Source organism: Microchirus variegatus (genome assembly GCF_963457635.1).
Source record: "Microchirus variegatus genome assembly, chromosome: 2".
Classification (NCBI taxonomy): domain Eukaryota; kingdom Metazoa; phylum Chordata; class Actinopteri; order Pleuronectiformes; family Soleidae; genus Microchirus; species Microchirus variegatus.
Genome location: NC_139803.1, coordinates 40,449,735 through 40,476,319, shown reverse-complemented (window position 1 = coordinate 40,476,319; position 26,585 = coordinate 40,449,735). Strand labels below are relative to the sequence as shown.

Below are 26,585 nucleotides of genomic sequence, written 5' to 3'. Positions count from 1 at the left end.
CCAGGTTTGAACCTCTATTCTCAGAAACACTGATTTTAGCCACTTCCTAGCTAGCGAGAGTAAGCTAGGAAGCCTTTACTTTTACTTTAGAGAATGTAAAAGAAAGATAATGAATAAATATGGTTTCTAATATTAGTAAATTTGACCCCTACAATGACTTAAATGAGTAAAACTTACCCAAAGATGACTGAAAATCGAAACTGAAATTGACCCCAAAGATTACTATAATTCATAAATTTTACTCCGATGACTAAAATTTGTTAAACTGACCCAAAGATGACTGAAATTAATACATTTGACTGCAAAGATTACTAAAATTTGTCTATTTGACCCTAAAGATTACAAACATTAGTAAATTTGACCCCAAAGATTACTAAAATTAGTGAAATTGACCTCAAAGATGACTAAAATTAGTAAATTCCACCCCAACGATGACTAAAATGAGTAAAACTGACCCAAAGATGACTGAAATTAATACATTTGACCGCAAAGATTACTAAAATTTGTTAATTTGACCCTAAAGATTACAAACATTAGTAAATTTGACCCCAAAAATTACTAAAATTAGTAAATTTGACTCCAGAGATGACTAAAGTTAGTAAATTTGACCCCAAAGATTACTAAAATTAGTCATACATACTCAAAGGTGACTGAAAGTCATCAATTTAACCGTAAAGATTACAAAATTAGTAAATTTGACCCTAAATATTACTAAAATTAGTAAAATTCTTTTTAATTTTAACATCAGTCTCACCTATTCAAATGTATTCTGAATCAAGTTAACAGAATCTTAAGAATGCGTTTGCTGCTTTATCTCGACGTGAGGCGTAAATCGGCTCACTCTCCCGCACCAAATTCCACAGAGAAAATTTGCAATTTAACAACACAACACAAGTGTTGTTGAGTCACAGCTGCCTCCTGTTAGAAAGTTCATTTGTGTTATTTTTGTGACTTTTGTGTTTGAATTCCTTTGTGCGAATTTACCCGAGTGACACAACCTTAGCTAATGAGGAACTAGCGGATTAGCAGCTCGTGTGTTGCCGTGAAATAAAAAAAAAAAGCCAATTTGCTTCTATGGGCTTTGGCGCAAACAGAATTAGCAGTTTACAAACCTTTGTTTCCAGCAGGAAAATTCTTTTTTTCAAATAGTGAGATAAGCTCGTAAACATCTTCCTCTTAAGACATTAGATGCAAAATGCAGCCACCCAGGAATAATCCACTAGCCTAAATTTAGACTCGCCTAATAGCATTTGCCTGTTATTGGAGGGGAGTGAATAATTCCTGCATGCTAATGCCAAAATGTGCTTGTGGGAGGAAAATGTTTACTGGATTCAGGCCGTGTGACGGACACTTTGATGATGCTGTTCCGAACTGTTTCACAATCAATACGTTTGATTGGTGGCGTTTCCTGAAACATTTCCAGCGGCAGGTAATTGAGCACAGTCTGCCCTCAGTTTTATACCAATCCATTAGAGCTGACCAAACCCTTATATCAAGACGGGGGACATTTTATATCCATATAATGATACCATTACTTAATATTTCTCTGCTCAGCTGTGTACACAGGGATCGTGACTTTGCAGATCAGTCCCTCCATCTCTGATTCTCATCTGTGGACTTCTTATATAACGATTTTACTTTTTTGGAGACATGTTAAAGAACTTTCCGTGTTGTGGGAACGAATCCGAGGCACAGTTGTCTGCTTAAAAAGGACAGTTTTCTAGTATTTGTCAGACTTTAGCGGTGTTTCCTTTATTGTACGGTTTGGTTTGGTATAATACGTTACGGTTCTGAAGGGTACAGCCCCTTGCTCAAGCTAGCATTCCAACTGAGAATCGTACCTTTTCTTGTCGACGTGCCTGATGGCCATGACGGTGAGCTACGTAGCGTGACGCTGTACCAATGTGCCGCCAACAATTGACATAGAACATCCAGTAACTGCTCGTTTTTCGGCTGTTTTGCTGCGTTTACACCGTTGTCGAACCGTTTGGTACTACGCGGTACGTATATTTTTGCGTTTCCATTGGGAATAGTAACAAAATATCTGTCCCCAAACGTTCCATCCATTTTTCGGTATCCTTTCCTCGGTGTTACCAGAGTAATGGTACGGTCCGGGTGGAGCTAGACCCACGACAATGGGCTGATTGGGCGACAGGAAAAGGGTCACCCCCTTGCGACCTGGGCTGTTCTTAAACAAAGCTCGCTAGCTTGCTAGCTTCTTGTTGAGACAAACAGCCACAAACGGTTTTGTTGTCTGTTGTGTTGCGTTGCGTTTGATGAAGATACGGCAGACGCAAAGGAGTGACGCTTTTCTGACGCCCAATCAGCTGACTGTCAAGGGTCTACCTCCACCCGTACCGTACCGTACCATTCCTCTGGTAGTCCAAGGGAAGGCGACTGAAAAAGTGGAACAGTTTGGCGCTGGTTATTTTTGCTACTATTCCAAATGGGAACGCAAAAGTAGGGTTAGAGGTTAGGGTTAGGGCGCCAGAGCATATTATGAAACAATGGACAGTTCTGTCCTTAGAGGATATACAGTATACACCATCATCATCAAGCAAAGGTTCTGAAGCTGCAGCACATGGTGGAAAGCAAACTACAGTTCTATTCTAGAATCTGTCACATACAGTACAAACGTGTTTAATTCCATTGAGATATTTTTAATTCCCGTCAGGTCAGCGTTGAAACACCGACTCTACATCAACACGACTCAGCCAGTGACTCACGGCTGCTTTGATTCCACTCGTCCGTCGCACATTCTGGCCTCGTTTTGCTTTTCATGTTTAATCTTCAATAGGACATTTTAAGTCTTCTTATGATGTTCTTTAAGGCTCTGCTTCCTCAAACTCATTCATTTTAATGGGTCGAGTATTGATGTCGTTTTTTTGTTCCCCGTTTTGACTCTTTCAGGATCACTGCTTCTACCACGGCCACGTGAGCGGACATCCAGAGTCCTGGGTCGCTCTCAGCACATGCTCAGGAGTCAGGTACGTTGTACAGTCCTGTTGAAAGCTGGTATTATAATCCACAGTCACAACAACTTTGGTACAAACATATCGTTATCGGGACAATTTGACCTTGTGAGGGCATTTTCTGGATGGTTAAAGGGCTTTTATTTTGTCCCCATAACCCTCAGGAATGTGTCCACAGGTTCAGGCCTGTACGTAGCATCATGGAAACATGTCGTCGCTCATCCAGCCGCTCATTATTATTACTTTTTAGCCTTTTTGTTCACAAAAATTCATTCAAAAAACATAAACGCTTGACACAGAGCGTTAATGTGACATAGCACGAGGAAGATAAGCATACATTAATTTGAATAATGTAAGGTTATATGTGATTATAGTCAATTATTTACAATTATGAGTGTTATTAACAATGTAGAATTAGCTTAAACTGCACAGAAATGCGACGTCACAAATGTGGAGGTGCAGGGGAAAAAAAAAGGACTTCAAGACACGAGCTGAAAATATACGTCTGCAGAAACAGAGTCAATATTAATCAAAAGTGGATTACCCAGCAGTCTTTGGGCCAAACAGCCCACTTTCTGCTTATATAATGAATTGCAGATAAGCACCGCTTAAGCGAAATTAAACGCTTCTTCTTCTTTTCGAAGCCCTTTAACAGACGTTCGCTATCGCCAAAAATCTGGATGTAATACCGTTTTAATATTTCAATTAACGCGACGCTTATCTTGAAACAAATTGGTAGAGGAGTCGCTGAAGACGGCGAAGATCTGGACCCCAGAGTGTGTCGATAAGTGCAGCGAGTGTTTTCCACGTCTGATATCTTAAAGGCCTCCGCCGAACCTTGAATGACTCATCTTTTGCATATTAGACGCGACGCTTATCCATCACGGCTGTCAGCAGACTCTCATTTGCTCTGACTCTCCCCCTGCTTAGTCATTGTTAGAGCAAAAAAAAAAAAAAAAACACACAATGCATCTGTCTCTTTCCACCTAATGAAATTCTGAGTTCATAAGTCATAAACACACTTGTGTTTTTGCCGCCGCAGTCTTAAAGTCTGAGTGTTTTTCCCTGTGATTAATTCGCACGTCAGCGTTGTTTTTGTTTTGACTGAATCCTTTCACACAGAAGGTGAATGCGTTTCACACGGTGGATTAAACACTCACTGTAAACTCCAGTTTAGAGGTCGACTGTTAGATTGTTTTCCGGCAATTATCGGGACATTTTAGGACCTATCGATGTCGGCGGACGCTGCCTTCCGATGGTGGTCGATTGCTGCTCTGCTGGCTATTAGCAAGGCTAGGTTTAAATGCCACTTCAGGAACAGTTTGAAGAAACAAACTCGTAGAGAGAGCGAGTTTAAAAGTCGTGGCAGACGTACAGAAATGTTGAAAGAGCCGCTCATCATCGGCAACACGGATGTGTATAGAGCTAAGAGGAGCAGCTTTGAGATGCATTCAAGGAACCCTCGCACTTTCACTTCCGTGTGATTCATGTCAACCCTACTTGTAACCCTGGAAAACAGGAGTACTTCCTGTTGCTCTTTTGCACATGTGCAGAATGAATCCAGATGTATTTATTTATTTGTTTATTTAACAGGGACAGTGCACGGCTCTCAGCCGTACCAGAATTAGCTACTAGCTAAATTTCATCCGCAGTCCCTGGACAGGAAAAAAAACATAAATCTAACACAAACAAGTAAATAAAAACAATAACAGTTTCACACTCTTCAAACACAACACAACAATAAGAATAAAATCACAATGTTAAGACAAAATAAGACAGTGTTAAGATACAACGCTAACAATGCATTCATGGAACCATGTAAATTCAATTCCTTCTGCAAACACTCATGCAGGAATTAGGCTATCTTAATAATTTTATTCATTTGAATCTATGCAGTCAGTAATGAAACATTGTCCTGTTTTGTATATTTTTAATAATGTCATGAATATTGTTATCTTATTGTTAACATTTTTAACAGTAAATTAATCAGCGATCGACTTGAAGCATACAAAACATTCAGAAACAAACAAAAACAAATTCGTAGAGAGCTAGGAGGAGCAGCTTTGAGATGCATTCAAGGAACCCTCGCACTTTCACTTCCGTGCGATTCATGTCAACGACTTGATCCGTGACGAAAACCCGATTTGTGAAACCCTAATTGTAACCCTGGAAAACAGGAAGTAGTTGCTCTTTTGCACATGTGCAGAATGAATCGAGATGCATTCATGGAACCTCGTAAATGTAATCCCTTCTGCAAACACTCATGCAGGAATTAGGCTATTTTATAAATTTTAATCATTCGAATCAATGCAGTCGATGATAGAACATTGTCCTGTTTTGTATATTTTTATTAATGTCATGAATATTGTTATCTGGGACATTTTTAACATTTAAATTAATCAGCGATCGGCTTTTTCATGCTTCAAATATCAGCCAATAAAAAGTACATTATTGTGACTTTCTCTACTTTAGTCATTTAAACTGAACATGAAACATCACAGTGCTGTGTTTTAGCCTCTGTTTATAAAATTTAAAGTCTCGTCTTTCGTTGACTGAGCAGGAAAACAACAAAAATAAGCTGCTCCAGCTCTATTCCACTTTTTAATTTGAAAATCTTTAATTGATTCCGCTGCTGGCGTCGCCCTCGTCCGTCTAGTTTATTCGGTTTCAGACCTGCTGACACGTGAACTCTCTTTCAATCGGGACAAAAAAACGAGCGAATGAAAATATTGTTTATGAACAATATTATGTCCCTGAATTTGATCCGATAAAGGAGACGTTTAAATTAGAGCTTTGGCAGGAACGTTTAAATCCAGAAAGTTTTTCCTGACGAATAAGGAGTTGGAGGAAGTTTTTCCCATCAAGTTGTAAAAGAATCTTTATATTCTTGTGTCAGATTTGGGCGTCTGGCTCGGCGATGACGCGTCAGCACTCTCTTCAGTCGCTCTGTCCTGCTCCAGGCAGGTGGCCAGATCCCTGCTTGTTGACAGCAGCTTTGATGGGAACAGAGCAGACGTTGAGGGGAGAGAATTGAGTTGTGTGAGGCAGCAGAATGTGAATGCTCTTTTAATGCCCAGTCATTCACACACAGTCATCCCGGGGGTTTGCTCTCCTGACGCAGCTCTGAGATCCTGTCGCTGCTTTAACTTCCCTCACGGGAACGTGAACGGTGAAAGAAAATGTGCAAGCTTTTAAATTCAGTGGCATAATATTCCCCTTCATTTAAAGGTGCAGTTTTTAGTTTTTTTTCACAAGTGTACATTCATCCAATCTGATGATTTGTTTTTCATTACTTCAGAATGAGCCTTTTATATTGAGTCAGCGATTTGTTGGCAACCATTTTGGACCACAATGGCTTTTCCATTATACGGCTCGAGCAATACTTGGCTGGACTCGAATCCCGCCGTCTTTTTTTTGCTTTTCCGATAATAAGCTAATACCTGGTGCTTTTCCAGCCAGCTTTCGTTTCGCTTCATTTCCTTTCTGTGTTCTTCTACGTTTAAATGATTGTCATGGTCACGGCGCATGCGTACTAATGATTACTAGTGCTGGGCACTTTAACGCGTTAATGGAGGTTAACGGCGTCCACATTAACGCACGTTAATGCATGACGCGTTTCCATGGCGCGACGTCATGTTTATGTGCCGCGGCACTGCAGTTCCAGGCACCGTTTACCAGTTAGCTCCGTTAGCCACTTTAGCTCCTTTAGCGCTGGTTATCGCGCCTACAGTCGAACTGGGATGTTACTTTAGAGACTCGTTTTACGTAAACACGACGTCACATGCGTCTTTTTCTGGTCAGTCGTCATGTAAATGTCATGGGTTAACGTGTGTTAACGTTGACACCGTTAACGTGCCTAGCACTAATGATTCATGGTAAATTCAGGTAAAATACAATGTTAAACTTTATAATTGAAAAGCAGGAAAAATTTCTTTGAGATGATTTTAACTGAGCGCTACATTGGTTTTCCAAAGGTGAGGATCATGCAACTTCACCAATAAATGTCACCAGATTTTACACACTGCACCTTTAACAGGTTTATAAATAAAACAGAAAGTTAACATGAATAGAATCTAGTTATATATGCAACGCTGCATTTCTGAGTTATTCCCTCTAGAAATCAAATTATATCAAATCGTTGGTTTTTTTTTTCCATTCGTCATTTGTCGTCACGTGTTCTTTGTCGCACACCTGAGGTGACGGTGACGGATGAGTGACAGCGTGAGCTAGCAGCAGCTTAATTTACAGCGCCACAGGAAACACAGAGGCATGAGCTTTAAGGTCACCTCTTTTTTTCCCACACACACACACATACTTCCTCAAATCAATATCCTTTTTGTCCACAAACTCTTCCAAGGATAACGGAGGTCACAAGTCTCCGGGAGTGTTATTTTTGGGGTTTGTTGCGGATCACTCTCTCCAAGACGATATTATTAGCTCACCTGATAAAATATCAAGACATTGAGAATGTGTTTACGGCTTTATCTCACTACGGACATCACATTTCCAACTAGAAAGTGAGGTTTGTAAAGTGAGTTCTCTCCTGCACCAAAGCCCATCGAGAAAATCAACATTTTTAGCTTGCAGCGACTCAGGCGCTGCTGGTCGACTGCTGCCTCGTTTGGTGAGTTTGTGTCACAGAGGTTAATCAGAATGAATTATTTCAAACCTCAGGGTCACAAAATAACACGTTTTATGTAACTGATGGAGGCGGCAGTGGATCAACAGCTCCTGTGTGCTGTGATGTAAAAATCGCTGATTTTCTCTATGGGGTTTGGTGCAGAGTGAGAGGTTTTCTAAAGAACACACATTTCAGTCAGAATATGCTTTTTGACATGAGATAAAGTAGGAAAACGCCATCTCTGTTGTATATACGTTAGATTTTTGTATTATATATGTGTTTTATGTAGTGCTGGGCGCGATAACGGCGGTTAACGGCGTCAAAGTTAACGTATTACGTTTTTCTGTAACGACTGACCGGAAAAAGTCGTGCGTTATGTCATGTTTGCGTGACTCCTGATTGTTAAAATGAGTTGCTAAAGTAACGCTAAACTTTTTAAAACAGACACACGCTGGTTATTTGTAGCGCTGCTCTTTTCGTTTAATAAACAGACCGCTCCAGTTCGCGCTAACGTGAGTTAACGTGCGCTAACGTGAGTTAACGTGCGCTAACGTGAGTTAACGTGCGCTAACGTGAGTTAACGTGACTCAAAGTGACTCACGATTGTTAAAATGAGTCGCTAAAGTAACGCTAAACTTTTAAATCAGACGCACGCTGGTTATTTGTAGCGCTGCTCTTTTCGTTTAATAAACAGATCGCTAACATGCGCTAACGTGAGTTAACGTGCTCTAACGTGAGTTAACGTGCTCTAACGTGAGTTAACGTGCTCTAACGTGAGTTAACATGCGCCAACGTGAGTTAACGTGCGCTAACGTGAGTTAACGTGACTCAAAGTGACTCACGATTGTTAAAATGAGTCGCTAAAGTAACGCTAAACTTTTAAAACAGACGCACGCTGGTTATTTGTAGCGCTGCTCTTTTCGTTTAATAAACAGACCGCTCCAGTTCGCGCTAACGTGCGCTAACGTGAGTTAACGTGCGCTAACGTGAGTTAACGTGCGCTAACGTGAGTTAACGTGCGCTAACGTGAGTTAACGTGCGCTAACGTGCGCTAACGTGAGTTAACGTGCGCTAACGTGAGTTAACGTGCGCTAACGTGAGTTAACGTGCGCTAACGTGAGTTAACGTGCGCTAACGTGAGTTAACGTGCGCTAACGTGAGTTAACGTGCGCTAACGTGAGTTAACGTGCGCTAACGTGAGTTAACGTGAGTTAACGTGCGCTAACGTGAGTTAACGTGCGCTAACGTGAGATAACGTGCGCCAACGTGAGATAACGTGCGCCAACGTGAGTTAACGTGCGTTAACGTGCGCCAACGTGCGCCAACGTGAGTTAACGTGCGTTAACGTGCGCCAACGTGAGTTAACGTGCGCTAACGTGAGTTACCGCTAACGTGAGTTAACGCTAACGTGAGTTACCGCTTATGTGAGTTAATGTGCGCTAACGTGAGTTAACGGGCGCTTACGTGAGTTAACGTGCGCTTACGTGAGTTAACGTGCGCTAACGTGAGTTAACGTGCGTTAACGTGCGTTAACGTGCGCTAGTGCCCAGCACTAGTTTTATGTTGTTTAATATTGGACTGTAACTGAAGAATCTTTGCATCTCAAGCCGCTTCTTGCACAGTCAGCGCCGACTCCAAGTCAGTATCTCACACAGCGACGACACTTTAAACACCTGAACTATGCCTTCAATAAGTCATCGGCATACAACGGCGCGTCCCCTCCCCACGTTCCCCCCCTCGCTCAGCGACTCTGACCGCGTGTTCCTCCGTCCATGATTTACGCAGAGTAACTGACATTTGCCGTCCTTGTCACTTTTGATGACGGCAGAATCAAAGCTCTCGTCCCCGTCATTATCCTCATTATAAGTCACTCCCTCACAAAAGCCTCAGCCTCGCGCCTGTAAATTATAAATGTTATGGAGGCAGAATAATGGCGCCGTGAGCATAAAACGGTAATGTCAGGGAGAGCGAGACGTGGAAGGAAACGCATAAAATCGACGGAAATACGACGGAGATTTGGCGAGAGGACGCAGCGATCTGACAAAATTCATCATCCTTTGATTTTCGGGTAAATATCTCGCTTGATTATCGTTTTTAAACTTTTTAAAACTTCAGCTCTGATGACAATTTGTAAACTTTTGATTCGTGAACAACAACCTCTGCTCTCATATTCTCTTTTATACATTTTTAATATAAAAACTATTTGTTCTCAGATCAAGCTTTGATTTGCCAAAATACATGTTTATTTTTAACCTGTATTCAACAAATTCAGCTCTCTTTTTTAATGGTGCTTGATGTTTTTGACCTTCGACGCAGCAAAACTATCAGCGCACATCTTGATATGATTCAAAATCAATGAAACAATCAAATGTGACCTTGCTCAAATCTTAAACGACAGACTTAGTAATAAAAATAATGACAGTTTGACAGTTTGAAGCAGTGAATATTTCCCTGGTCTTTTATTATGTATTTGAGTGACACTTAATTATGAAATCAGGACGCAGCCGTCTGGAAACGATGATTAAAAACTGTTTTTGTGTCAAATTCACAGCTTGCTAACAGGCGCTATGAGGCGCTTTATGGGTGCTAAGTTTGTTTGCTCGGAAAATCCAGTTCGTTTGGGGAGGTCCGAACTCTGGTGCAGGAAGTGGACTACAACGCAGGGCATTGTGGGTAAACACATCCAAAACATAGGCGAGTGTAGAAAGCTAGCGGGGAAATGGCTAGATAAGCTAGTTTTCTAGTTCATTGTTTGTCTCGTCTTCTCCTTCAGTAATTCTTGATGCAGCGCCACCACAGGTGAGGAGGGGAACACGTTATTCAAAAGGTTCAGTCTAGCGGACGATTAGGTGTTATAACGACCTATGATTTGTGAATTTGGGTGTTTTGTTTGCTCGGAAAATCCGGTTCGTTTGGGGAGGTCCAAACTCTGGTGCAGGAAGTGGACTACAATGCAGAGCATTGTGGGTAAACACATCCAAAACATAGGCGAGTGTAGAAAGCTAGCGGGGGAAATGGCTAGAAAAGCTAGTTTTCTAGTTCATTGTTTGTCTCGTCTTCTCCTTCAGTAATTCTTGATGCAGCGCCACCTCAGGTGAGGAGGGGAACTAGCGGACGATTAGGCGTTAAAACGGCCTAGGATTTGTGAATTTTGATGTTTATAAATAACTTAATCCCTGCCCTTCGTTCTGTGACTGCGACTGCGGCTCTTTTTGATTTAATCGTGAAGATGAAGATGAAAATGACGGTGGAGGAAATCACCTCACAGAAACTACACTTACTGCACTCCTTTGGCTCGTGAAAGTGGATTTAAAGCTTATTGTTAGAAATGGCCAAAGTGCACCGCCCTTCATGACTCACCGGGGGGGGAGCGAGGACTGCGCCGAAAGGAAAACCTCATGATTGCCAAAATTACAAGTCACCGGAGGCCCCGTGCTGCCACGATAACAAAGTTTGGGATCTGAACATCTTGTTGGGGCCTCTGCGTTGACCTTCCCCGCTCTTATTTGCAGTCCTCCAGCAGTGCTGAGTGTTTTCATTTTCACTGCGACCCTGCAGCTCCCAGATCTGCGGGCAACTTTCATGACATAACAAAGTGTTTTGTACCGACTCGGGGGGGGTTTTTTAGGGGATGTTGTCGAAAGAGCTTTGAACATACGGACAACATAATTACTTAAGTTGTTGAGTAAGAAAAGGGAAAAACCCGGTGTGTTTTCCTCACAAAGCGCGGCTCGGAGCTCAGCTGCAGCCGTGTGATCGCGCAGCGCTGGACGAGGAGAATAACCGGCGGCGTTTCCTTTGACAGAAACCAATTTGAGTCTCCGTGCGCATATTGTGCTCGCTGTAAAAAAATAAATAGAACGTCTGACAAAGTGTTCACACAAGGTGAAAAAAGTCTTCACGCAACTTCAAACGCACACGGAGGCGCATCGAGCCGAGAGTGAATGAATCATTACTTCTCAAGGTCAGGATCGAGATGGATAGAATTCTTCATCTGTTTGCCTCTGGGGCAAAACTTTATGAATATAAAGTATGAATTGAAAGGTTGATAAAATAACCAACATTGTAATTGCGTTTCGCAGTTTCCTAAATGTAATTAAATATTTAAAAAAGAGTTATACAAAATTAATTAAAGTAACCTTAGGTCTTAAAGTTTTACATTTGTTTTTCAATGTATTAACTTTTTTTTTTGCTATTATGTAACTATTTAAAAAGATTTTTTTACGACAGTTGAAACTAAAATTAACATTTTTGAGGTAGATGTTTTTTTGAATAGATGTCTTTAATTTCTTTAATTGAATTAATCTGTTCATCAGTACGTTGATAAACATGAACGTGACCCATGAAGTTATGTTCACGACGTAGCATTTTAACAAGTCGCTAGCTTGCCAGGCAAAAGCAGCTAGCTTGTAATAGAGAACGCTATCGTCATTTCCAGGTTTGAGAAACATTTTTCAGTAAAGTCAATTCTCTTCAGATGCTTCAGAAGCAGCAGCACCGCCTTTTTTCCGTGTGTTGTGAGAATATCATGCTAAGGAACAGCAGCTAGCATGCGCGGCAGGAGCTAGCTACCTTGCATATCTAGCAACATACTGGTCTCTATCAGCACTTTGACATCAAGAGGGACTTGAACCAGCTTTTTAACGTTTATTTAACATTGTAAAACAGATGGGATATGAAGATTAAACTTTATCGTCCTGAAACCATACATTTATTGTTGCTTTTTACGTGTTTATCATCCTTTATTCTTTTAGTTCCACTCAAGTTTTCTCAAGTTCCCAACCAGAAAACATTGTCTAAATCCTCTACCTCTGATTGGCTCTGATTGAAACTAGCTAGAGCTAACACTTAAGCAACAAGCCCAAAATACCCACAACTACCTGCGACTACCAGTATTTGTAAGGGACTTTACAGAAAAACAAGCCCAAAGTTGCTTATAATAAACAAACTTGACAACTCGGTGATAATCTACTTAAACAATCCTAATTTCTTGTCCTAATCCTAATCTAATTACATGTTTACTTCAAATGGGAATGACATACATTTTGAGGTTATATTTTTAAGGCAAGAGCAAGTGTGCAAATGACACCATTTCCTATTTGACTTGAATCGAATGAAGTTTGCGAACCGACATAATTAAAATTCATGAAAATGGGGTCAAAAAAAGTAAAAAATGAAAAAACCTGATGAGTTTGGATGTTTTCAAAGTTCTGCTGTTAGAGATCCACACTGTTGTGTTATTTTTAGCAGCGTCAGCCGTCGTCTGGTTTAAAGCAGATGCTGCAAACTTTAGCATTTCCTGTTTATGATCTCCCGACGATGATGGCGCTTGAATTTTTTTTTTGCGAAACACGACAAATAGAACTCGCGGGAGATCGCATCACTTTAACCAAACGTACAATCCCGTCGACTACATCCCTTTTTCCTGACGCCGTATCACTTTGAAGTAAGTCGGGCGCTAATGGAAGAGTCAGGAGCAGCTAGAGTGAGCTGTTAAATGAAGATCTACTCAGAAACTCAGCCTCCAGATAACTCCCGTCACCGCTCCCCGCTGCTCGCAGCATGAAATCAGATCATGGCTGCTGCCAAGAGTGATATTACCTGACTTCTCTATTTAAAGAGAAAAAAACCCCCAGAACTCTTTGACCTGTAGCTTTAAATAGGGATGTAATGGCGTTGTCAATCCCGCGGTATTGCAAGAACAAAACCAGTGAGGACCTGTGACAGAATCAGACCATAGGTCCTCAGGGCTACAGCGGTGGAGCAAAGTGAAGGACGGTGAGAGCGACAGAAGAAGAGAGGTGAAGATTTTGAGATGGTGGGATGCTCCGGGGTGCTTTTAAATCTGATGCATGGAAGCATTTGTGGTTTCTCTCTGTCAGACGCAAGAAAAAAAACCTGCCAGACTGTGATGATCTACATGCTGCAAGATGAAGATGTTCGGTGGTAAACATCACACTCTGTAAAGGAAGCTTTTATAAACCCCTACTTCCTCATTTCAACGAGAGAACAAATAGACAAAGACCTGCTGTAGCATAATTTTTCATCTTGCGACACCACCACGATGTTGTGACACAGGTCCTTTTGGCACATCCTTTGGGTCACTTACACAAACAACACAATTTTAACCAACAGCGAGTGAAACGGAGCACGTAATTGTCCGAGCCGGAGCCGACGACTGTGCAGGAACTTTTACTGTTTCACGGAAAAAAGAGACTTTTCTAAACCGGCCTGTCGTCGATTTTGCTCCGCGTTTGTTCAACTTGGCTGGAAAATAGTGGAGAAGAAGTGACGAGAGTCGTGGGAAATACAAAAACCAAGTGCACCAATCGCAGCTGTTGTGGTTATTAGTCAAATTTAAACTGCCAGACCTACTTAGGCCTTGTTTGGACTGCTATTTTTAAAGCTCCCATAGAACGGAAGTTCCAATTAACACTGTTTTTTTATGGTGTGTATCTGCGTCATTACCGTCATTGCTGAGAACACTGTGTTGTATTGTAATCTCGGGCTCAGCGAGATCTCTGAAAAACCCCCGGTCCGGTTACGTAAACAGCTTGCGTACATTGAACCGCAGAAGAAGAAGAACGTCCGTTGTCGAGGTGTTTCACGAGCGACAGTGTCTTCTGACTCCGGGTCAAAGTCATAAAAGGGACTGCGCTTCTGAGAGCTGCTGTGCTAATTACGTCACTTCCAGGTATTGGCTGATCACAACAGAGTCTGTCTTCTGGGGGTGAGATTTTCATGAGCTGATGAGAGCTTCAGTGAGGAGAGATTTCTATCGGCTCATTTACAGCAACTAGGAGGTTTTTGACCATAAAAACAAGTTAATGTATGTAAGTAAACCTCCATAATTGTGCAACAGGACCACTCTATAGGAGTTTTAAGCATATCCGGATTGTGTCTACCTTGGTTTTTTGAGACATCTGCCAAAGATGAATTGAATTAGAAGCCTGGTTGGAGGTAATGTTGGTGAACTTCTGGTTTAAATTGAAAGTGCTGCACCTATTGTTGCTCAAAAAGACTCCATGTTTAGAAAGTAAGGTTCCCCGAGTGCAAACGCAGCTGGAAAATCTCCAAGAAAAAAAAGTGACAGTGTGAGAAGAAGGTGAGTGCAAACCCTGCTTCCTCCAAGCTCAGCCTTTAAAATATCAGCCTGGATGTTCTGGAAACCCTCGCTGCTATTATGACCCAGAACACTTCCTGCTGTTTTTCTTCATCCGAGGATGGCAAAGTCCACTTTGGACCCAATTTTCCAGACGCCTGAAAAGCAGCCTCACATCCGTCCACACTGTTTTTATGTTTTTTTTTAACGCCTGACCTTAAGCTACCTGTCCTTTACGTACACGGTAAACCACTGCAGAGCGTTTCTCTCTCTACCTTTACTTTGCAAAGCAGAGTAAAAGTTCCACTGCAGGATGCAGCCGTCCATTTTCAGTGGCTGCAACACCCAGGGAGATGAAGATTACAGCTCATCACTCTTCCACTAGTTTCACACTCTCCCACTGGACCTCCGCTGGTGGACTGTGCATTTCGATGTTGTCACGTGTGGTTAACTGCAGCTGAAGTTACAGTAAAGAAACAGTTTGAGACCTCTGATCTGCCTATTTACTCACTGACGTTATCTTTTTTTTTTTATCGTACCACAGGGGCCTCATCTCCTTGAATACAAGTCACACATACTACCTGGAACCAATCGGCGGTTCAGTGGATCCTCGTCACCATTCGCTGCTGAACGCCGAGGAGCTGCCGATGAAAGGCGGAAACTGCGGCCACGGCCATCGCACAGCACAGTCAGACCACATCTCTGAGCTGCTCAGACCGTTTCATCTGAGGGTGAGTCTCACAAAGCTCTATTCAAGATAAGGTCAAAGTTTAATGGTATCGTAAAGATCTGGTCGCCACAGTGTGTTGCATTAAAGCAGGGATCAAGTTTTTTGGAATCAATTGAATATTGGGGCCAAACATTGTATCATCATTAAGCAAAGTGTTTTAAAAGGTCAGAAACAATTACTCACAAAGACAAATGCATGTGAGATACATACTCGTACTGTTAATTTTACGAATATTTACTCAAACCTGTCTGTTTTATATTTAGTTTTCAAACCAAACATTAAGTTTAGGTTAACTAGGTTAGAATCTATTTGAATACATTCATATTTTTTTCAAAATAAAAGCTCAGAACACCAATTGCTGACCACTACATCAGAGGTTGTTATGAGATGCATTCATGGAACATTGTAAATTTCCTTCCTTCCTTCAAAAACACCTTGTTTGAAGCCTGAGGGAAATTTGGCGCATTTCAGGAGATTTTGACCAATGACAGGACAGTTCAGAGAAAGCGAGAGCGCCTCCTGTTGGCTGTTCTTCAAGGACCGCCACTCCTGCGCCTACATATGTTGCAATGAGCCTTAAAAAATGGACAGTCCATGCTCGTCTGAGAGACGATTTTGCTCTCATTTTGAGAATCGTGTTTTTGGCCAATTTCCTCTTTTGCAACTTACAGTGAAACGACTCTACCATGATCCCAAACATCAGAATTTTATCTGCGATTCTCACGACTCATTACCACCTCGCAGTTGAACTACTTAAGCTTCTTCTTTTTTTTTGTTAAAGGAGACACAATCTCGGTGAAAAAAGGCCCAACTATAATGATCCATTTCCTTCCTCTAATGTGATGCACCGTGTCATAATTGACTTATTTCTGTTGCTAAATGAAATCTCCATTTGCACACGAGCGTTTGGCTCTGCAGGGGAAAGACAGTTGTTTGTCACGTGCGAGTGCAATTTTCGAAAAGGTCTCGCTGCCATTTCGGGGGCAACAGAACGACTTCGCCCTGGAAATGAAGGACATTATGGCTTTGACTCAGCTTTTTCCGAGGTGATTCCGGCTGCGAGTCGACGCTCTGCACCTTTTTACAGAGAGGAACTAAGTGGAGTTAGCTCATCTGCCGTTATCGCCCTGTCCGCCTTCATCCGTCTCCACTGCGGGGACAAACGCTCAGTCTTTGGCTTTTTCTTCTGCTGTTTATTCTGCATATTTATCACTTTCCCATTTACATTCTCAATCACATTAAACTGTTTTTCCCTCCACTCGGCGTATGCTAAAACCCTGCCTCCACTTCTCCGCTGGGGCATTGTTCTTTTTCCCGTATACTCTTTATCTTCCTTCCTCCTGCACTTGGCCCCTTGGCTTCCCCAGTTCCTCGCGCAGTCGCCCATTAATCCTGCCTTGTTATGCAGTAATGCCAGCCACAGCAGACTTCACACTGTCCTGAGGCTTTTGCCACTATTTGCTTATGGATAATGTGATGAGGGAGTGTATTACTGTGTATGTGTGTGTGTGCGGTTGCATTTGCTGCCTCTTCTTAAGGACTTTTTCTGGCAGAAACCCTCACCTTGTCTGGACTTTGTTGTCTCCGTAGAGACCAAATGAGGCAATGATGGAGTCATGATATTCAGCCGGTCTGGATTTATTTTGGATTTTATGGCTTTAGAATTGTCCGAAAATGGTCAGTGAGTGCTTCTTTTGTGCCTCCTTTTTCCAAGATATAACGTTCACTCTCAATGTCTGGCAGTTACTCAACCGTTCACGAGCCACTGTGCAATATTTATGCACCTATGCAAACTGAATTTCCGCCCCACCACTAGGCGGAGTATTAAGCCCCACTCACCAAGCAGAAAACACATTTTAGACAACAGAAGAAGTTTTCCCTAAGGATATTTGCCCAAGCCTCCACCTATTGACCCTAAAACCGCCTTTTTAGCTGTGAATCGCTCTTAGACGTGTCCTAGTGAGCTGTACACTCTTAGAAATAAAAGTGCTAAGTAGAACCATATAAGGTTCTTCGACTTGTCCTAATAGGACAACCCTTTTTGGCTCCAGGTAGAACCTTTTTATAAAGGTTCCACCAAGAACCCTTTTAAATCACATTATCCAGGAATAGGGTTTTAAAGGGTTCTCTGGATCAAAATGGTTCTTACTGGAACCATTAGTGTTACCAAGAACCCTTGAAAAACCCTTTCTTCTGGAAAGGGTTTTTCAGAAGCAAATGGTTCCAGGTAGAACCTCAGCCCTTGTAGAAGAACCCTTTTGGAACCCTTATTTCTAAGATAGTGGCATAGTTCTCTTCTTCTTTGGTAGAAATGCGTCCTATTCCCTGCGCCCAGTCTTGTACCGCCACCCGATGGCGAAGTGAGATACACTACCGTTCAAAAGTTTGGTGTCACTTGTACGTGTTTTTCCATTAAAAGTCACACTTTTATTCATCAAAAGAGTTTCAAAATGAATAGAAAATATAGTCAAAACTTTGACACGATTAGAAATAAGGATTTTTATTCCAAATAATACGTTTTCAGCTGTGCTAACATCATTGCACAAGGGTTTTCAAATCATCCAATAGCCTTCTAACGCCATTAGCAAACACAATGTACCATTAGAACACTGGAAATAGGCCTCTATACACCTATGTACATATTCCATTAAAAACCAGACGTTTGCAGCTAGAATAGTCGTTTACCACATTAACAATGTATAGAGTGTATTTCTGATTGATTTCATGTTATATTCATTGAGAAAAAAGTGCTTTTTCTTCAAAAATAAGGACATATCTTAGTGACCCCAAACTTTTAAACTAGTGTACTACAGGACCCTGACCCGCGAGTATACCAGGGTCTGCGATATGCGACGTGCAATGTGCTGGTGAATCTCGTCTGCGATTGGACGGTCACTTCGCGCAAGTCCCGAGGTTCTACCGTAATGACAAGTATATGGACACAAAGCTCTGTTTCTCTGCTTTACAGTACCCATCCATACATCGTCTACCGGTTTATGTTGCTCATGAGGGTCACGTGGGGTTACTGTGCCAATCTCAGCTGACGTAGGAAGGCGGGGTCACACTCTGGAGAGATCGTCAGTTTTCTAGATTTCTTGGAGTTATGGTAATGAGAATTAGAAGTACGTATGCCAAATGCCAAATGGTCACCTAAGAGTTCAGCTGAGGGGAAAGTCTTGAGCTTTGTGGCGCTCCACATGCCGCCATCGCAGCTCCACGCATTCTCTGCCACTCCGAGATATTGGTGTTAAGTCCACAGCGGCTACAGTCTCCTCCGCATGTAGATCAATGAGATTTAATTACAGCTGAGCCTTTTCCTAATGGCTGTAATCAAGTATTAGTAGGCAGGAGACACAGTGATGGAAGCAATCGAATGAGTCATAAAGCTTTGGAAACACAGCAGCAGCAGCAGCATCAGCGGAAAGAGCAACTCTGAATGTATGTGGCTTTGCTTTTCCATATGTACCACTTTCTTAATGTGTAGATAAAAGCTTTGCTTCTGCTAAATGAGTTCAAGACCATCAGCTGATTACTGTCACTTTAATGGTGTTTAGTTCTGAAGTGAAGTTTACCGCTTAAAAAGTTTGGAGTTTGTTAGTTGTGGGATTAGGGAGGGGACGCACCAGTGATTCTCAAAGACTGGGTCAGGACCCATAGATGATGGGTCACAGGAGGTTATTTTTGAGGTATTTTCACAACCTTTTAGTGAAGATTTATGCATATATGGTTTAAAATAACACACATAAAATGCAGTTTTAGTTATTTTAGTAAACTTCTCTTTGAAATTAGTCATTTACCCATTCCAAAAAATATTCAGTGATACAGATATGGCTGTAAATTGGTCACTACATCTTTAAAAATTGCGTTCACATATAGAATTTAGATTTTTGGAAACACTGACTTGCATTATGTAGAGATGCTGGCAATGATTTTGTTATTACCCAGAATTCTTCCTTCTGTTTTTTTACCTCCACATCTTAAAAGGATACTTCAGAATTTTTGGAATTGTTGAATTCACCATCACTTCCTGTTTTGTTTTTTTTTTTCTTCCGTCAGGTGAAAAGAAACACCTGGGGTACGACCAAGTACATGGAGCTGTACATCGTCGCTGACAGCACACTGGTAAGATGACTTCACCGTCAGATTATACAATCTATGTCATTTTATATACTTTATAACCGGTTTAGTAATCCGTTCCCTCGGTTTAATAGTCCGTATCCTCGGTTTAGTAATCCGTTCCTTCGGTTTAGTAATCCGTTGCCTCGGTTTAGTAATCCGTTGCCTCGGTTTAGTAATCCATTCCCTCGGTTTAGTAATCCGTTCCCTCGGTTTAGTAATCCGTTGCCTCGGTTTAGTAATCCATTCCCTCGGTTTAGTAATCCGTTCCCTCGGTTTAGTAATCCGTTCCCTCGGTTTAGTAATCCGTTCCCTCGGTTTAGTAATCCGTTGCCTCGGTTTAGTAATCCGTTCCCTCGGTTTAGTAATCCGTTGCCTCGGTTTAGTAATCCGATCCCTCGGTTAAGTAATCCGTTCCCTCAGTTTAGTAATCCGTTCCCTCGGTTTAGTAAACCGTTCCCTCAGTTTAGTAATCCGTTGCCTCGGTTTAGTAATCCGATCCCTCGGTTAAGTAAACCGTTCCCTCAGTTTAGTAATCCGTTCCCTCGGTTTAGTAATCCGTTCCCTCGGTTTAGTAAACCGTTCCCTCAGTTTAGTAATCCGATCCCTCGGTTAAGTAATCCGTTCCCTCGGTTTAGTAATCCGTTCCCTCGGTTTAGTAATCCGTTCCCTCGGTTTAGTAATCCGTTCCCTCGGTTTAGCAATCCGTTCCCTCGGTTTAGTAATCCGTTCACTCGGCTAAGTAATCCGTTCCCTCGGTTTAGTAATCCGTTCCCTCGGTTTAGTAATACTTTCCCTCGGTTTAGAAATCCGTGCTCTCGGTTAAGTAATCCTTTCCCTCGGTTTAGTAATCCTTTCCCTCGGTTTAGTAATCCGTGCCCTCGGCTAAGTAATCCGTTCCCTCGGTTTAGTAATCCGTGCCCTCGGCTAAGTAATCCGTTCCCTCAGTTTAGTAATCCGATCCCTCGGTTAAGTAATCCGTTCCCTCGGTTTAGTAATCCGTTCCCTCGGTTTAGTAATTCGTTCCCTCGGTTTAGCAATCCGTTCCCTCGGTTTAGTAATCCGTTCACTCGGCTAAATAATCCGTTCCCTCGGTTTAGTAATACTTTCCCTCGGTTTAGCAATCCGTGCCCTCGGTTTAGTAATCCTTTCCCTCGGTTTAGTAATCCGTGCCCTCGGTTTAGTAATCCTTTCCCTCGGTTTAGTAATCCGTGCCCTCGGCTAAGTAATCCGTTGCCTCGGTTTAGTAATCCGTTCCCTCGGTTTAGTAATCCGTGCCCTCGGCTAAGTAATCCGTTGCCTCGGTTTAGTAATCCGTTCCCTCGGTTCCTAAACTGAGGGAACGGATTACAAACGATTTTTATTTTTCCACAGCAATCAACTCCATAAAATATGCATCACTCCTTATTTGGAGAGTCTCCATTAAGCCACTTCCTGGTAATTTCCTTCCTTCTACTTTAAATCTCAATCTAATTTCCTTAAACTCTCAAAAATGTTGCAAAGATGCCTCACCAGGCACGTGTTTTAGGTTTGTTTTTAGAGTTTGAAACGTCACTCTAATGTCATCCAGATCTTTTAAGCTCCTCTATACTTAAATCAATTATATCTCTCGCTCTTTCGTCGACTACATTTATCCACTCGGCCGTCGTCGTACGACACGTCGCCGTACGACACGTCGCCGTAGAAACGGGAGCCGCATCTTCCGCAATTATCTCATTGCGGCTAATGGAGCTCTTTCATAGCGAGAGCTGGGAGCTGATATCATTGTCCCGGATGAGGAGGCGAACCAGGAGGATTTGAGTGCATTTATATGGAAACAAAGGGCTTTTAAACAGACACTGACACAGCGGCGATGAGACGCCATATTTGAAGTCTTTCTTACACACTCGACTTTTGACTATAACGACCGTCTTTTTTCCACGCTCTGCAAACGCCGGAGAGTTGGGATTAAAGTCGGGTTGCTTGGGTTACCGCGGCGTATTCACGGGTCGCTAATCTCCTCAGGTGGGATTCGCGCTCGCGGTTAATTTGTTTGTCTGACCACAGACCTCGTTCTCGCCACTAATGCTCACCCTCATCTCCTCTGTCCTGCAGTTTAAGCGGCAGAATAAGGACTATGAAAAGACCAAGGCACGGATAATGGAAATTGCCAATTACGTGGATAAGGTAAGGCTGATGGCTTCTGCTGCTGCTGCTCCACTCCACAGACTCAAACACTTATTGTTGTACAGTCTTCACATGTCGTGATGCCATCTGTTGCCGATCTTTAAAGCTGCGGTGCGTAACTTTAAAATAATAACAAATGCCTGGTGCCCTTAGAACGACTGTCACATGAGTTCACACAGTGTTGATAAAAAGCAAAAAGCGCCGTATCGCTCTGTCTGAGAGTGGTTTTATGACGAGAACAGAAACTGGTTGTGTTATTGCAAAACATACTCACATTATAAAGCTTTGGGATTCACGATTTGACCAACTGTTTGGCCCTCAATGGGAACCAAATTCTGTAAATTGACATATTAACTCTTTAGGAAAACATTGGGTCAAATGAATCGCAGGCTCATTTTCCCCTTAGACTACTATTGCAACCAGCAGATTCGCCCACAGCTGCTGTCCTGCTGTGTCCATTTTTGTATGCGATCTATGGTTGAGACCGGCGGGCAACAGCAGCGTTGCGCGAGTAAAGTGAGACAAACAGGTTGTTTGGAGAATGAGTGAAAATTAGTGCTAGGTTAACGCACGATGCGTTTCCATGACGACTGACCGGAAAAAGACGGGCGTGACGCCATGTTTTACGTGCCGCGACACCGGAGTCCAGGCACCGTTTACTAGTTAGCTCCGTTAGCTGCATTAGCTACTTTAGCGCCTTTAGCATGCCTACAGTCAAATTGGAGCGGTCTGTTTATTAAACGAAAAGATTAGCGCTACAAATAACCAGCGTACGTGTGTACTGCTTATGTGTGACTCATTTTAACAATCGGGAGTCACGTAAACATGACGTTACGCACGTCTTTTTCCGGTCAGTCGTCATGGAAACGCGGCATGCGTCAATGTGCTACCGCGTTAACGCGCCCTGCACCAGTGAAAACACAAAGAAACTTTTATGAAAAGTCTCAGAAGTGAATGCTGCTGCTCAAAAACACCTTTTTCTATCTGTTGAAAATGATGATCTCAAATTTTGTTCATTAAAACTGAAAAAAAATTCACGTTTAAACTAATTCTTTGTCAAATGGAGAAATTAATTTCGAAAATATTCACATTTAAGAAGCTGGAAAATCTGAAAGTTTGAAAAACGCTAAATCCATATAATCGATTATCAAATAATTTTACAATCGAATCATCGAACAGGATAAATGCTTCTTGACTCCGCCCGCCCCAGTGCTCCTGGTGCATACCCACAATCGCTCCCTCAGTGTTAACATCATTTTTGTTCACAAACCCCAAACGGATGCAGATTTATAGATTTACAACAGCTAACACATCCCCGCAAGTTGCGCACTGCAGCTTTAAAGGTGGCCGTCTTTGTTCCCCACTAAATCACAAGTGAATGAAGTGTGTACACAAACGTCTGCTGTCACATTAACCTCTGAAGAATTCAATCAATAGCGTCCTTCAGCAGTGCTTTATGGGAGATTGAGGTGAAAATGCAGTATGTGACCAGACTGTGTTAGGGGAGCTTATGACAAGATGGTGGCCTAACCTTTGTGTTCATGTGTGTGTGTTCGTGTGTGTGTGTGTGTTTAGTTCTACAGAGCTCTGAACATCAGAGTGCCGCTCATTGGTCTGGAGGTTTGGACCGACAGGGACCAGTGTATCGTCACGGAGGAGCCCAACGCCACGCTCTGGTCCTTCCTGCAGTGGCGGCAGAAGCTGAAATCCCGCAAGAAGCACGACAACGCGCAGCTACTCACGTTAGCAAACACACACACACACGATTTAACAACTGCTTTTTGCTAGTTACTAGTTTGTTTACAGCAAATAGTCTAAGGGGCGCTTTCACAACTATAGTTCGATTGCTTTGGTCCGCACCAGTCAGAAAAATGCTACGCCGCGGTCACCGGAGCTGATCGCTGGCTCGCTGAATACGGCTGGCTAGCAAGGCTACGGCGGCGTTCCACCGCGCTAACGCGCTCTGTGGAAATTCAGGGTAATCCCGTATCTCATCTCATATCCATAATGCATTAAACTATACCATTTTGTCCCATTTAGTTTGGTTGCTTTCACACCGGAGAAACCGTACCAAAGTAGGGCGGATAAAGCTTTATCCGATTTCAGGTTGATTTGGTGCACACCAAAGTGCTGTGTCCATTTTTATATACAGTTTATGGTCGAGACAGGCTGGCAACAGCAACATTGCGCGAGTAAAGTGAGACAAACAGTTTGGAAAATGAGTGAAAATTAGTGCTGGGCACTAGGTTAATGCACGACGCGTTTCCATGGCGACTGACCGGAGAAAGACGCGCGTGACGTCATGTTTACGTGCCGTGACACCGGAGTCCAGGCACCGTTTACCAGTTAGCTGCGTTAGCTGTTCGCTGGCTCGCTGAATACGGCTGGCTTGCAAGGCCACGCTGGCGTTCCACGGCGCTAACGCTCCCGGTGGAAATTCAGTGTAATCCGGTATCTCATATCATATCCATAATGCATTAAACTATACCGTTTCATCCTATTTGGTTTGGTTGCTTTCACACCAGAGGAACCGTACCGAAGTAGGGCATAAAGCGGTCGCAGGTTTCGGACCTCTTTATCCGATATCTGGTTGATTTGGTGCACACCAAAGGGCTGTATCCATTTTTATATACAGTTTATGGTCGAGACAGGTGGGCAACAGCAACATTGCACGAGTAAAGTGAGACAAACAGTTGGAAAATTTGTGAAAATTAGTACTGGGCACTGGGTTAACGCACGATGCGTTTCCATGGCGACTGACCGGAGAAAGACGCGCGTGACGTCATGTTTACGTGCCGTGACACCGGAGTCCAGGCACCGTTTACCAGTTAGCTCCGTTAGCTGATCGCTGGCTCGCTGAATACGGTTTCTGGTTGATTTGGTGCACACCAAAGTACCGACTACATTCACACCTACGCAAACAAACCAAATCAATGGACCAAACACGTTTGGTGAGCACCAAATGCTGTACGTGTGAAAGCACCCTAAGAAAGAGAGAGACTTAATTTGCAGCGACTTCATTTTCACCTTTACTTGAACTTCACGTTTGGGTTTTTCTGTAGTGCCATTGTATGAGGTACTTACACATTTACACTTTTACATTATATTGTCTAAAATCTCAATATTTGACAGAGCAGTCTGGTGTATTTAGCCCGAATCTCAACCCGTTCCGTTGGTATTACAGTTCAGTGACTGTGTCAGACGGCGTCTGTGCTGCGGTCGTGCAGTCAAGTACTGAACTAATGTTTTTAATGAACTGATTCTAATGATTCAGTTACACAGAAAGCAAATATTGGCGCCAATATTGGTGGAAAAACTTATCTTTTTTAAATCAAAAACAGAACATTTAAAGTGCAGCATTTACTTTCGTGTAAAAGTCATTCTTTGTCATTTTTAAGGCGGTTTACAGAAAATCCTGAGCTTTCTTAAGGTGTCACACTGACTGCACCATAGGCAGAAGCCAATCAAGGACACAAACTGCTGTAGTTTTTCTTTCTAAGTGAGAAAATGTGAAAAATCTCTGCCCTCCTGATGTCGACGCGTGGGTATTCGTACTGCAATCATTAGCGCGTCCCCCGCTAATAATACCAAAGCTGATTAGTTGAATCTCCTCCCACACACACGCACAGTTCATCGGCGTCTCTGGCATCATTAGCGCCTCTGTGTGGCTCTAATGACGTGAACAGCCGCAGCTTTGGGTCACACCGTTTTCGCTGCCTAGTATTCATATGTGCAAATTGACAAATGATTAGTTAAATAGGGATTTTATTAAGCAAAAAAAAAAAAAAAATCTTGCTGTAATTGCACCGAACAGCTCAGCGTGCGGCGCCAGAAGCAGCATCGCAGCTCAACACACACATTTTTACCCACAAGCCGTTAATTGGCCCCTCTCGCTCTTGCTCCATTAGCTGTGCTGATACCGCAGGGCCTGTTTTTGTGTTGATTTTGTTATTTGGATGCTAAGTGACAAGCGCCGCTGACGAGTAACACGAGGTGTTGGATGGAGGTTTCCGCGAACGCGCTCGCGTCCACATCGCCCGAGTCTGAAAAGGCTTTATCGTGCCTGTGCTGCTGCTGGCATCTGCAATCAATGTGCATCCACTGTGAAGCTGTAAGTGAACAGGGAGGAGATTATGGTTAATGATTTTTCACTATGTGTGTGTGTGTGTCTGTGTCTGTGTGCTGTAGTGGTGTGATTTTCAAGGGGACAACTATTGGAATGGCACCACTGGAGGGCATGTGCAGCCTGGAGAACTCCGGTGGCATCAACGTGGTACGTAGGAAGACATTTATCTTCCCTTTTCTTTGCACCATCTCACTGTGCTTTTTTCTTCTTTTCAAGTATAAGTGAACTTTTACTCCTCAAACTTTTCACCACATTTTATTCGGTGGTTTACAGTGACAAAAATAAGTTACAAACTAAATAAGTAATCTTACTAATTAACTAGTTACCATTGTTATCCTATCTATCTGTTACCTAGCTCGCTAGCTAACGTCTGTTACAAACGCACAAGCTGATTGATTGTATCTATCTATCTATCTATCTATCTATCTATCTATCTATCTATCTATCTATCTATCTATCTATCTATCTATCTATCTATCTATCTATCTATCTATCTATCTATCTATCTGTTACCTAGCTTGCTAGCTAGCTTTTGTTATAAAAGCAGAAGCTAGCTTGTTGATTGAATCTATCTGTCTGTCTCTCTTTGTCTGTCTATCTATTACCTAGCTTGCTAGCTAACTTCTGTTACAAACACACAAGCTAACTTGGGTTAGGGTTAGCTAGCTTGTTCTATCTATCTATCTATCTATCTATCTATCTATCTATCTATCTATCTATCTATCTATCTATCTATCTATCTATCTATCTAT

General features: G+C 42.4%; 1 protein-coding gene across 1 annotated transcript in view; it reads left to right on the top strand.

Annotated features, from left to right (window-relative positions):
• adam19a (ADAM metallopeptidase domain 19a) overlaps positions 1-26,585 on the top strand; it is a 204,457-nt gene that overhangs the window by 134,059 nt on the left and 43,813 nt on the right. Inside the window, exons 5-10 of the mRNA XM_083910418.1 lie at positions 2,911-2,987; positions 15,240-15,426; positions 19,482-19,547; positions 21,636-21,707; positions 23,283-23,449; positions 25,896-25,980. Coding sequence (XP_083766544.1) covers positions 2,911-2,987; positions 15,240-15,426; positions 19,482-19,547; positions 21,636-21,707; positions 23,283-23,449; positions 25,896-25,980 — 654 coding nt within the window. The remainder of the gene's footprint in view (positions 1-2,910; positions 2,988-15,239; positions 15,427-19,481; positions 19,548-21,635; positions 21,708-23,282; positions 23,450-25,895; positions 25,981-26,585) is intronic.